This window comes from Mauremys reevesii, linkage group 18, assembly GCF_016161935.1.
Source record: "Mauremys reevesii isolate NIE-2019 linkage group 18, ASM1616193v1, whole genome shotgun sequence".
In the NCBI taxonomy this organism is placed as follows: Eukaryota; Metazoa; Chordata; order Testudines; family Geoemydidae; genus Mauremys; species Mauremys reevesii.
In genome coordinates, this window is record NC_052640.1 from 479,853 (window position 1) to 493,210 (window position 13,358).

General features: G+C 40.3%; 1 protein-coding gene across 23 annotated transcripts in view; it reads left to right on the forward strand.

The window, feature by feature from the left end:
• Positions 1–13,358, forward strand: part of CHEK2 (checkpoint kinase 2) — a 42,646-nt gene that overhangs the window by 3,946 nt on the left and 25,342 nt on the right. For 17 of the 23 annotated variants that reach the window (XR_005589541.1, XR_005589538.1, XR_005589536.1 and 14 more), the window contains 3 exons: positions 818–942; positions 8,793–8,940; positions 12,846–12,936. Coding sequence is in view for 18 of the 23 variants with exons in the window: in XM_039504994.1 (XP_039360928.1) it covers positions 818–942; positions 8,793–8,940; positions 12,846–12,936 (364 nt within the window). In the remaining 5 variants the exon portion in view is untranslated. The remainder of the gene's footprint in view (positions 1–817; positions 943–8,792; positions 8,941–12,845; positions 12,937–13,358) is intronic. The other 6 variants (XM_039505000.1, XM_039504998.1, XM_039505003.1 and 3 more) reach the window with 1 other exon arrangement.

The window sequence follows — 13,358 nt, forward strand, 5'->3', positions numbered from 1 at the left end:
AAACTTAAAGGGACACCCTCAACATGAAATGTAGTAAATCTTAAAAAAATAAAATAAAATAAAAAAAGGCTAAATAGTTTCAGGCATTACAACTGACCCTGAGCCTCTCTGACAATTTGCTTTTTCTATTTTTAAAAAAACCTTTGCATCTTCCCTGTAGCTGTGTGAAAGACTCACAGAAATTACTAAACTTTAAGCCTTGATCCTGCAAACAGTTATGCACATGAGTGATCCCAATGTAATTACTTACATAAGTAAAACTAAGCATTTTTGTAAGGATTGAAGCATTAGTTTGGATTGTCACATCACTAGTTTTTTGAGAGCCTTTTAACTGCCACATCTGGGCATTATTTTTTCTTGTTGCTGCAGTTTTGTTTATTACTAATCATTGCGCTAGATAGTAATGTTTTGGTTCTTTAAATTAGCTTTTCACCATTTAAAAATTGACTGATTACGCATAGTTTATTTTAAAGGGGTCTGATTCTTTATGCATGTGAATTCTGGTGTTTCTCAAACAGAATTTGTAATTTTTGGAGTGAGACAGTTTTTATTTTGCTTTCACATTTAACATTTCTTGTACAAGAATGAAAATGTGATCATGTTAAAAGAGACAGAAGGGGGGTGGGAAACAAGTGTCTTCTATCTTTATTTAGAAATAAAGAAGTAACATAGGATTCAGGCAGTGTCTGATGAATCTTGCTTTGTCTCCTGTTCCAGGTGCTATCATTTGGTACCATTTTGCAGTGGTAGGTCTAACTTACTGGAATTTTGTGTTTTCTCTCTCTCTCTCCTTTCCTCCTTGTCCCCCCAATCCCAGACTGCGTGAATGACGAGTGTTGGTTTGGCAGAGACAGAAGCTGTGATTATAGCTTTGCTAAACTAGGGTTGACCGAGACAGGCTTATACCAAAACTACAGCAAGAAGCACTTCCGAATCTTCAGGGTAGGTGCTAAAAAGGCCGTTTTACCCCTTTCCCTCTGTTCTGTAAAGAAGGAAACTGGATTAACTGAAAAATTGTAAATCAAAGCTTCACTGCTTTTCAGACCAGGTGGATTGATTTAAATCAGCAACCAGGAAGCCTTGATTTAAATAATCAATTCGAATCTTACTTTGCATATGTAGTTTTTAGTTATTTTCTTAAAGAAAAGTTGGTTCTCATTGGTTGGTAACCATTAAAACATACTGATTTGCAACTAAATATAGCCTTGACAGTAAATGTATTACCAGGAGTGTGTGCTATATTTATCCACATTTGTTTAGACAGTTATATAGCGTAACATACATTTATTTGTGTTCTTAATTTTTCCTTTTTTTTTTCCTGTTAGAAATGGTGAATGGTGCATTTCTTATTAGTGGGTGATTTTTAATTTTTACTTGTGATTTCTGTCAACCTCTATTTGGGTGGAAACTGGAATTCAATTAAAAATGAGCAAAACCAGCATAACTAACTTGCAGATCTTAAACTGGGGGTCCTACATGGATTAGTTCTTGGTCCTACGCTGTTTAATAACCTAGAAGAAAACATAAAATCATTGCTGGTAAAGTTTGCAGATGACACACAAGTTGGGATAGGTAGTGAAGCAGACAAACAGGTCACTGATTCAGAGCGGCCTAGATCTCTTGGTAAATGAGAGAGAAAACAATATGCATTTTAACATGGCTAAATGTAAATGTATACAGCTAAGAAACAAAGAATGTAGGCCATGCTTACAGGGTGGGGGACCTCTATCTTGGGAAGCAGTGACTCTGAAAAATATTTGAGGGATGTGATGCATAATTAGTTGAACATGAGCTCCCAATATGAATACTGCGGCCAAAAGACATAATCCTATCCTAGGATGCATAAGCAGGTGTATGTTGAGTAGGAGTAGATAGGTTATTTTACCTCTATATTTGGCATTTGTGTGGCTGCTGCTGAAATACTGTGTCCAGTTCTGGTGCCCACAAGTCAAGAAGGATGCTGATAAATTGCAGAGGGTTCAAAGAAGAGCCAGGAGAGAGATGAAAAGAGCTCAATCTCTTAATCTTAACAAAGAGAAGGTTAAGGGGTGACTTGATAAGTCTATAAGTACGTACATGGGGAACAAATATTTAATAGTGGGTTCTTCAGTCCAGCAGAGAAAGGTGTAACATGATCCAATGGCTGGAAGCTAAAGCTAGTTAAATTCAGACTGGAAATAAGGTGTAAATTTTTAACAGTGAGAATAATTAACCATTGGAACAGTTTACCCAGGATTGGGGCTGATTCTTCATCACTGAGAATTATATCAAGATTGGATGATTTTCTGAAAGATAAATTATTTTAGGGAAGCTCTGTGCTTTGGGTTATACAAGAAGTCAGACTAGATGATTAAAATGGTCCCTTCTGGCAATAGAATCTATTAATGTTTTTTATTGGTCAAATAAAACTATTTGAAATGTGCTCGATACACAAGAAGATGTAAAAGGTGTCAAAACATGTTTGGCATTTAAAAGCAACTGATTTATTCAATAAAAGAAGTATATGAAGTTAATGAATCTGTGATGGTTTCTGGTCACTACGTATTTAAAGATTTTAGAACTAGTAGATTTCATCCCCTCACTGTTTTTATACATAAATTGGAAGAGGAAAACAAGCTTTCCTGATTTTTCAACTCCCAAATCTTTGAAGGAACTAGTCATTGATCTGAATAAGTTGAAAAAAATGAAATGAAGAAAATATCCTCTCTGCACATGTAGAAGAGGCTACTGCTGTCAAAAGCTGGTTTAGCACGTCAGAAAATTCTGGTTTCAGATGTTTACCCGGACTTCTAGCAGTTCAGAGATTTGACTTTCTATAAAACTTTGGGAGTGAACATGTACTGCTTAATATTTTTTCATTTAATTTACATGATTTTAATAGATTATAGTAAATGTAGGCCTTAACATCGGTTGTCATAATTTAATTTTAAATAGGTTTATTTTTTAAAAGAATGTAGTTAATTTAAATAAAAATCTTTTTTTTTTTAAATCACTGATTTTTATCCACCCTGTTTTCATAGTCTTGAGTCGTAAAGTTTAAGGCTAGAAGAGACCACTAGGTTATCTAGTCTGACCATCTGTACATCAGAGACCACTGATATCACTCAGCATCCACACGCTAAACTCAACAACCAAAATTAGACCAAACTATTACAGTCTCCAGGAAACTAAACTATTATGTGCCACATGCAGAGAATAGGGATGCCACAGGTCTCAAACACAGGGCAGTGGGGCTGCTGAAAGCATGAGCTTTTTCCTCTACACCACTGAGCTGCAAGGGGAGATGAGGGAACTGCTGCTAAAACCCCACCTCCAAAAGTTACACCCACTGAGTGCACAGGGTCAGATGACTAACAGAACACTGCTGATTGGATACCACTCGCTATAAAGTTGGCTCTTTCTGTCCCATCTCTTGTTTGAGCAACATGCCTACTGACTAGTTGCCAGGCCTGTTGCTGCGTAGACCTCTGAGACCAAGTCTCTGCTTCCTCGCTTGGTTTCTACTCCTTATTCCTGCTACCATGCCTTGACGCTGCTACCTACTGTGTCTCCTCCCTGCTCCAGTTACCAGATCTGTTTCTTAATTCCTGCTTCCTCACTCAGACCCCAGTTGCTGACTTCAGCTTTGACCCTTGGCATGACTTCTGGCTCTGACTCTGGCTTGTCCCTTGGCGTGACCACAGTTTACTCCTGGCTCCAACCGTTAGGTCAGAGAGCCCACATTAAGGGCCCTAACAAAGAGGGACTATGGTGAACCAGTACATGAGGCCGTTGCAAAGGCAGAGAAATGATTAAATGAACTATATAATCACCATCCACACACACTGCAGAGGAAGGCAAAATAACCTCAGGGTCACTGTCAATCTGACCTGGGGAAAATTCCTTTCCTGCCTCCACATACGGCGATAAGTTAGACCCTGAGCATGTGAGCAAGAACCAGCCAGCTAAGCAACCGAGAGAGAGAATGCTTGGTGCCACTTCAGAGCCTGGCGTACCCCACTAAGTGTCCCATCTCCAGCCATATCCATTCCTGAGGCTTCAGAGAAAGGAAATTAATAAAAGAACAACAAAAAACCCCAGAGTATCATCCCAGTAGCTCTTCTCTGGACCTCTCCTACTTTAATCTTTCTTGAACATGGGTGACCAAATGAGGTCTTAGGAATGTCTTATACAGTGGCACTAATACTTCTCTATCTCTACTGGAAATACCTCACCTAATAAATTGTAGGATCACATTTGCCTTATTCACAGCTGGTAGCAGTTCATAGTCATCCTGCAATCCACCCACACACCCAGGTGTCTCTCCTCTCTCACTTCCAACTTAGGAGCTCCCAGCTTATTGCAGAAATTCTCATTAGACTCTAAGTGCATGACCTTGCACTTTGTAGTATTGAATTTTATTCCATTTCTGTCACTCCAGTCTTCAAGGTCAGCCAGATCTTCCTTTATAATGTTCTGATCCTCCTCTGTATTGACAGTGCCTCCCAACTTTGTATTATCATCATATTTAATTAGCACACGTGTACTTTTTGTGCAAGATCATTATTAAAAATAACATTGGTCCCGCGACTAGTCCTTGAGGAACTTTGCTATTAACCTCTTTCCAGTCCAATAATTTAACTTTCAGCACAACCCATTGCCTTCTCTCCTTTAGCCACTTCCTTATCCACCTTACAATGCTTATGCTGATCCCCGTCTTCTGTAATTTAACCATTAATTGCCTATGTGGTACTGTGCCAAACGCTTTAGTGAAGTCCACATATGTTAGATCTACTGCACTTACCTTATCTAAAAATTCAATTATTTTCTGAAAGGAGGAAATCAGTTAATCTGGCATGATCTACCTTTGTTTAATCCATGTTGCGTTATGTCCCCATTACACTTACTTCTGTGAATTTAATTATCCTTTCCTTCACAATTTGCTCTAAAATCTTGCATACCACAGGGCAAACTAACTGGTCTGTAACTGGCTGAATCACTTTTTTTTTTTTTTTGCCTTTTCTTAAATATAGCCTGAAATTAGCTATTCTCCAGTCATATGGTACTACCCCTGAATAGATAGGTTTATCACAAATCCTTGCTACTGGACTAGATATCTCACATGACAGCTCTTTCAATATTCTGGGATGGAAATTATCCAGTCCCTCTGATTTGAGCACAAGTTTTTCTTCCACATCAGATGTGGTAATTTCCATTTCTAGTCACTCATTTCCGTCAGCCATACTGCCTTCATGCCCATTCTATATTATCATTGTTATTGAGAACTGAGGTAAAAAATTCATTTAGTTTTTCGGTGATACCTAAATTATCTTTTAATCTCCTTCCCATCCACACTGCATAGCAGCCCAACTTCATTCTTCCTTAATCTCTTTTTAGTTGCATAACTAAAAAACCTCTTTATTATTTATTTTAATTTCCTTGGCAAGAGCTAATTCAGCCTGACTTTTAGCAATTCTCATTTTATTCCATTTTCTGACCTCCATGATGTAGCTTTCTTTGCTAATCAACTCCTTTCTTCATTCTCTATATGCTCTCTGCTTACTCCTAATAACCTTTTTAGGTAGATATTCATCCAGCTGGGTTTGAGCCTTTCCCTGCAAGTTTTTCTTCCCTTTCTTGGGAAATTTCAGATAGTTTTTGTATAGTTGATTTGAAGAAATTCCACACCTCCTCTGCATTTTTAAGTCTTTGAGCTCTTCGGTCCAGTTGACTTCTTAAACTAGTTCTCTTAATTTCCAAAACTTTGCCCTTTTGAAATAAAAATCCATAGCTGATGATCTGGTTTCGATTATCTGTCTACAGATGCCCCCTGGGTTATGCAAACCCGACTTATGCAAATCCACAGTTATGGAAAAAGTTTCGTAAGCTAGAAATAGGAGTGTTTTTTTTGTTTTGTTTTTCTGCATAATGGTTGGATACGTTTCCGACTTACACAAAATTCGAGTTACTCAAGGTGTTCCAGAACGGAATGCTTTCGTAAGTCGGGGAGTGTCTGTATTTAATTTAAACTGAATCAACTTGTGATCACGCGATTCAAGGTTATTTCCTATGATCGGTTCTTCTATGATGTCCTTACTACTTACTAAAATCTAGTCTTAAATTGTCGGTTCCATGACCGTTTGATGAAGGAAACTGTCATCTGTCACATCCAAGAATAATTGTGCCCCAACAGTATTAATAGCATTTATTCTCTCATCTGTATCTGGGAGGTTAGTCTCCCATTATGCTACAATTCCCAACAGTATTTGTCTCTTTAATAATATTAAAGAGATCATTATCCATATCTGAGTCTGACCTGGGGGTCTCTTGTATTGATTTTAAGGGCTAAAAAGAGTTAAATATGTTTAACTTTTTTATTGTGTAACATTAAAACAGTGATACTTAGTTGTTTTTGTTTTTTAAGAGGCCTTGGTTTTACTTGGTTTCTTGGCAAACACTTAAAGGTATCTATTTTAAAACTGAAAGTTTATTGATTTAAACACAGAAAAAAACAAGAAATGAAAATAGGCATTTATATTGAAACTGAAATTGAATGATCATGCAAAACTAACTTAATTAAAAAATTTACATAATATTAGTTTTTTATTAACCCTTTCCATCAAAAAAGGGTAATTTTACTTTCAGTTATGATGTGTGAAGAGTATTAACTTCTCCTGTTTCTAACAAATAGACACAAGGTAGTGGGGAGAGAGATCATAGAAAAGGTAGAGGAAATTCAGATTTATTGATGTTTTTGGAACACTGGACAGTTATGAATGAATGCTTTGTCTGGCAGGTTGACTGTGACACCTGTTGCTTGGATTCTGGTACACATCATCTGATTGGGTTTTTCTCCTTAGACAGGGCAGGATTGTGGTCATCTCAACTGCCTGTGCTGATGCAGTGCAGCTGATTTGAGGATTTGATGAAAAGCCAAGAGAATGAGAGATAAGATAGGATAGGAAGGAAAGGGGACAAAGTAACACAAAAGGAAAGGATGCGGAACAGGATCCTTGCGTGCCTCTGCAGTGCTGGCAATTAGGTATCCACACAGATGGGCTGGATGTCATGATGATATAATGATTTTTAGGACTTTCAAGTGAAAAACAGAAGTTCCTTGAACAAGAGCAAGGCCTACTGGCCTTCCTCTTGGGCTGAAAGTCTTTCAGTCTGGTCTGCTCCTTCTGTCTTGGGGTCAGAGAAGATGAGACAAGACGAGATGAGTGAGGATGCAAGGTGGGACAGGACAGTGATCTCTTTAGCCTCCCCCCGCCCCCTCAAGTCTCTCTTAAGAACTCCCGAAGAGGGAAAAGTGGGCATCATAGTTCATCCCCCTTATTATTTTGTTCACCAGCTAGGCCTAATATTTGCCACACTAATTTTAGTTAATTCATTTCTGGCTTTACATTTTTTTTAACTAAACATGATTTTAACAGGTTTTAAGCTATATTAGTAGGCCTTTTTTTGTTAGGACGAATCTAATTTTTGTCTATTTTTTTTTGCACTTATTCATAACTATTATTAAAAACAACTTGACCTATTGTCTATTAACAGTTGTTATAGGTTGTAACATTTGGTGAACTTTCACTTACTTTTTACTGTTGAACTTAAAGTAAAATTTTAGGCCCAATAATCACATCAGATCTATAGCAGGTCCCTAACACTATCCCCACAGAACCTCTTTTATAATCCTTCCCCAAAGTGATTTTGACCCAAACAGATTCTGTTTTGTCTATAGTATAGCTTTGTATTTCTTTATAATTTACTGCTTTGTTGATGTACAACACTACCCCAGCACCTTTACCTTTATTCCTGTCTCTCTTCTAAACAGCACATACCCTTCAATAACTATATTCCAGTAATGAGTGCTATTCCACCATGTTTCTATGATCCCTATAATATCTTGTTTGACCTCCTCCACCAGTAGTTCCAGTTCCTCCATTTTATTGCCTAGACTCTTTTCATTTGTGTACAAGCATTTCAGTTGTTTCCCTCAGGCCTCCCCGCTTTTCAGTCATGACAACCTTGGTGCCAGAAGATTAATATCCTAGGTATTTGACTGGAGATCGTCTGTTGAGAAGAGTCGTCCTTCCCTAGATGCCTCCCAATGATTCATCATCCTCAAATCTGCCTTGTAGCTCCAATCCTTGAGCCCTCAGTTGATCTTCATTATGTTGTCATGTCATCACCCTCCTTCTCTAGGGATGACAAGTATTCCACAGAAAATCATCTGAGCTTCCACATCTGTAAATGTCTTAGCCAGCTGAGTGTAGTCATCCTTGATCCATTCCAATGGGAATCTAGCAGTGTCATTCATCCCAACATGCAGAACAGTCATTGGATTTTTCCCTGCTCCCATCAGGTCCTCTCCAGTCTCACATCCACTCTTGTATCCTTGCTCTTGCCAGACAGCACACTCTTCTGTTCTCTAGATCTGGTCTGGTAACAGGCCTGTCAGTTCTTCTGAGTATGGAGTCCCCGACCATGTAGACCATCCTGGTGTAGATATGAATTTATTTTATGTTATCTCTTGTAGTCCCATGTACATCATCCTCACTTTTCCTTAGGCTCCAGTCCCTGGCTGTCTCCATCATCTTTTTCTCTCTTCTGCAGGGACTGGCTTCCTTTCTTTTCTTCTTCACCACCGTTAACAGAGTGTTGCCAAACACATTGTTCAAAACCATTTTCATGATGTATTATTTCCTTAATTAAGGAAAATAAATTGTTGTTAACTCTGATATGGTTCATTACAGCCTCATGATAAAAACCATCTTTCTGTATTGTTACCTTTTTTTTTTTTTTTTTTTTTTTAGGAAATGGGACCAAGAAACTCCTATGTTGCCTACATTGAGGACCACAGTGCAAATGGGACTTTTTTAAATAAAGAGCTCATTGGGAAAGGGAAAAGGCTCCCATTGACTCACAATTCTGAAATTGCACTGTCTGTACAGACTAACAAAGGTAAAATAAAGTACAAAGACAAATTGATTTTGAATAGCGTCTTTCTTAAAATTGTGCTCCTTCTAAATGCTTTAGAGAGAAAATAATAGATGGAAACCGTGGTTAAAGGTAATATTTTATATTTGCCCACTATTTTTGTACACAACATCTTGAAGATTGTTATATGCACCTGAAATTAGTAAATTTTAAAAAGTGAGTTAAAAGTATTTGCAGATACTACATTTGATCTAAGAGTGAGAATCATGCATTCATTGCACCACTACAAAAAAAAATCTTCTCTCTCATTTTTCAGTTTGTTTTATACATAAGATGCTGCCATATGACTGTGCATATGTCCATTTTACTGTAGGTGTGTGCGCGCGCCCCATGTACAGGTGTTGGTGATATTTTTTCCCCAGTAGTACCTGTTGGGATGGCTGGTGTGCCCTCTGTCACCACACACCACTGCATGGTGGTATAAGAGGAACCACCATGACTTCCCAACCAGTTCCTTACCACCAGTGATGGTGATTCAGACTTGTTAACTCAAGTGCTTTCCTCACTCCTTTTCTGTATATAGATCCTGTTTACTAATTTGTCAATTATTGTGTTGGACAATTTTTAGTACTGGGTTGCTGCATTTGGTCTCTCTTGACACTTTCTATCTTTTGGCACAGCTACCGGAATGATGCCATGTTCATCAGGTTTTAAGACCTGCTGGACCTCTGTGAAACCCATGCGAGTCAGTGACCCACACCTGACCTGTTAGAAATGTTTTGGGGAATCCCAGGTTACATCTGCAAAGGGTTCAAGCTCCGCTTGAAAAAAGATAGCGTGACTAGGCTTAAGTGCTTGCTTGTGGATGCAGCACTTTGACCCCTATCAGAGTCGTCACATGGGGTGAGTGCCCCATGTACATTTACTTCAGCATGGAGCTCTTTGGTGGAATGTGTGCGGCTCCTTGGGATTGTTCCCGAGTACCAAAGAAAAGGCTTAGGCATTCCTCTGGTTCAGTGCCTCACTTGCGTGTGTTGGTACCCTGACGGAACCAGAGACCAGAAGAAGCATTTGTGGGATAAATCCCCTCCAGAATGCTTAAGGTTTCCCAAGAGGGGATTGCTGCCTCTGAAGTCTGTGCCAGACATTTCCCCTGAAAGACATTTATGGTGCCAACAGAAGGTGCCAGTCGCAGCAACCCTGGAGGCATATGCAGCCGCAAGAGACTTGCTTAGCTTCTTGGTACTGCCTGTGCTTCATACCTCGCTTCATCGAGATCGTGTGGTGCTGCTACCCAAGCCTCCACAGAAATCCGTGTTGTCTAGGGGAAAGCCTCCCATGATTTCCCTGGTACTGCTGTCCTCGGGCTCAGACTACGTCTTACCAGTCCATTCTGGATTTGAACTTTCATTGTCAGAAGCATCTGACTCTTTTCCTTGGACTTAGAGGTGAGGTTCTCTGTATCTCGCCCAGGATGGGGAACATACCTCCCCATCAGAATCGTTGGGACCATGGGCCATGCACTGGGATCCTTCTAAAGGTCAATGGCCCAGGCAAGGATGGGTCTTGGGCCCATATTAATGGTCATTCTGGACATATTCTAGTGTCCCCCCATCTAGAACTTCCCTTGAAGAATCTTGCTCACTGACATGGAGAGTGCACCAGAGGCATTAGTACCGAGAGCACCATTCCCTGGTACTGAGCATCCAGAAGCCACTCAGGCACCCCCGGCCACTAGTCACAGACTAACCACCACCTCAGATGTCTGTTTCATCCTTGTCACCTGATGAGGTGGTTGAGCAGTTAAGTGACACCACCAGAGGACCACATTGCTCATCAAGATCTTTTAAAAATAGCGGCCTCTGTACTTGACATTCAGGCAGAAGAGGTGCGTGAAAGCTCTCACAAGTTGATGGACATCCTGGTATCAGCGACAGCACCATGATGCAGCCATGAAACCATCATGGAGCCAGTCAAGGCCCTTAGGCAGCCCCCTGCTCCTGGGACCTCACAGCAAAATGAGCTGAGAAGAGGTGCTTTGTCTCCTGTAAGGGGTATGAACATTTTTCCTCTCATCCCCACTCCGTGTTCTCTTGTGGCAGCTGCCAATGAGCAGGATAGAGAGGGACAAAAAGCTTCTGTGCCAAAAAGCAAAGGCTCAAAGAAGCTGGATCTGTTTGGTCACAAATTTTATTCCTCAGGAAGCCTGCAACTCAGGATTGCAAATCAACAAACTCTCCTGAGTCAACATGACTTCGCCCTCTGGGAGATAATGATGAAATTTAAAGACAAACTACTTGAGGACTGTAGACAAGAGTTTGCAGTAATGGCTGAAGAGAGTAACCTGGTCGCTAGGACTGCCCTGCAGGACAGTTGGGATAGCACAGACTCAGCTGCTTGAACCATGGTGTTGGCTGTTGCTGTGAGAAGGTGTTCATGGTTGCAGTTGTCTGGGCTACCTCTAGAGGTACAGCAGACTATCCAGTACTGTCCTTTTGAAGGTCCCTCCAGCTTTTCGGAGAAAACGGACAACAGGCTTCATAACCTTAAGGATTCCAGGGCAACACTCAATCTCTTGGCGTCTATACCCCATCAGCAAAAAGAAAGCAGTGTCGCCCACAGTAGCTATACAGAGAGCAGGGGTTTGCTCCCCAGTCCCATGATCCACTAAGGAAAAAGGACAGAAGTTATAAGAGATGCCCTCCACCGCTCTCCTCTTCATCATCAGTGGGCTTATCCAATCCAGCTGCCTCATCCAAACAGTCATTTGGATGGGTTTGTCAAGGACAGTGAACCTGTCACCATAGCCCCATCTGTTCCTCATTGTTACTAATCGCTTATCCCACTTCCTAAGTGCTTGGGCTCACATAAGTAAGACCTACCAGTCTGAAAGCATGGTGGAACTGCGGTATGCCATCCAGTTCAGTTCTTCTCCCCTACCCACCCTCTTCAGGGACCACTCTCATGAGATTGCCCTTCAACAGGGTGTCCAATCTCTTCTTCAGGCGGGGGTCCTAGAGGAAGTACTGTTGAACCTCAGGGATAAGGGTTTCTATTCCTGCTACTTCCTGATGTACTAGATAAAAAGGGTCTCAGGCCTATTTTAGACCTAAGAAAGTTGAACACAGAGCTAAGGGCTAACCAGTTTCCTCTCAGAAAATCTCATCTTGGATCTCCTCATGTATTATTTTTTTTATGCTACCCACTGGCTAATACAGTCCCTCCAGCTTGAGTATTGGCACATGAGTGCAGGCACCTTCTGCAGCTTTCTTGATGCAAGTGCAGAATGTAGACATTTGTAAAGCAGCGGGGTCTTCAGTCCACACTTTTACTTCTCATTATGCCATTTCCTGTCAGTCCAGAGACAATGCCAGTTTTGGATGGATGGTCTTACACTCTATTCAGGTAGACGCTGAACCCACCTCCATGCCTGTTGGCTTGTGTTACCTACAGTGGAATGGACATGTGCAATCACTCAATTAAAAAAATATTACCTACTCTTCTGTCACTGTTGTTCTTTGAGATGGGTTGCATATATCCATTCCATATTGGAGTCTGTCCAGTATGAAGGAACTGAGAGGGGTTGGAGTGGCTCTGCCCTTTTATACCAGCATACAGTAGCGTGTGGCAACAGAGGGCTCTCCAGCAACTCTGACTGGTGCCACTGAGGGACAAAAATCTCCAACATCTGTGCGTGGGGCGTGCATGCATCTACGGTGGAATGTACATGTGCGACACATCTTAAAGAACAACAGTTTCAAAAACGTAGGTAATCGTTTTTTAATATAATTTTTTGTTTCAATTATGTTTACTTCTAATGTACAGCACTCTCTTAGTTGTTGAATATTAACATTTAAGAATAGTAGTTACTCCTTGTAACAAAGTCTTTGGAGTTAGTAACAAAAAATTATCTCCACTCATCTTCCCAGCGTTTGTATTTTCTGATCTTATGGTGGATGATCAGTCAGGGTATCCCAGAGAACTGAGAGACAAATATATCATGTCAAAGACTTTGGGAAGGTAAGCACCATACTTACTAAAATACTTAGGACTTATTTTCCTTTAGTTTTGTGTGGATGATGTTTGAACTGTAACTAGTATTAACTATTTGCTATTATTTTAGTACTGTTTCAATAATACCATCCTAGGCACTATGGTAATACAAACAAAAACATGGTGCTTTTCAGACGAATAAAAGACGAAGGTCCAGGTTCTCTCGTCCTACTCCAGCCACTTTTTACCACTTAGGTGAAAATCTGGCCTTAACTGGCTAGCTGAGAATTCTCTCGGTGTAGGGCAGTTTTTACCTGGCATAAATCAGTGTAAGTGTCTCCTTTGTCAGCAGCCCCACCATGGCCTGGCAAAATGGGCCGGAGTTGGGTGGAGCACACCTAAATTATGTCAATTCACAACTTGTTTATTTTTCATTAGAAGAGATCATA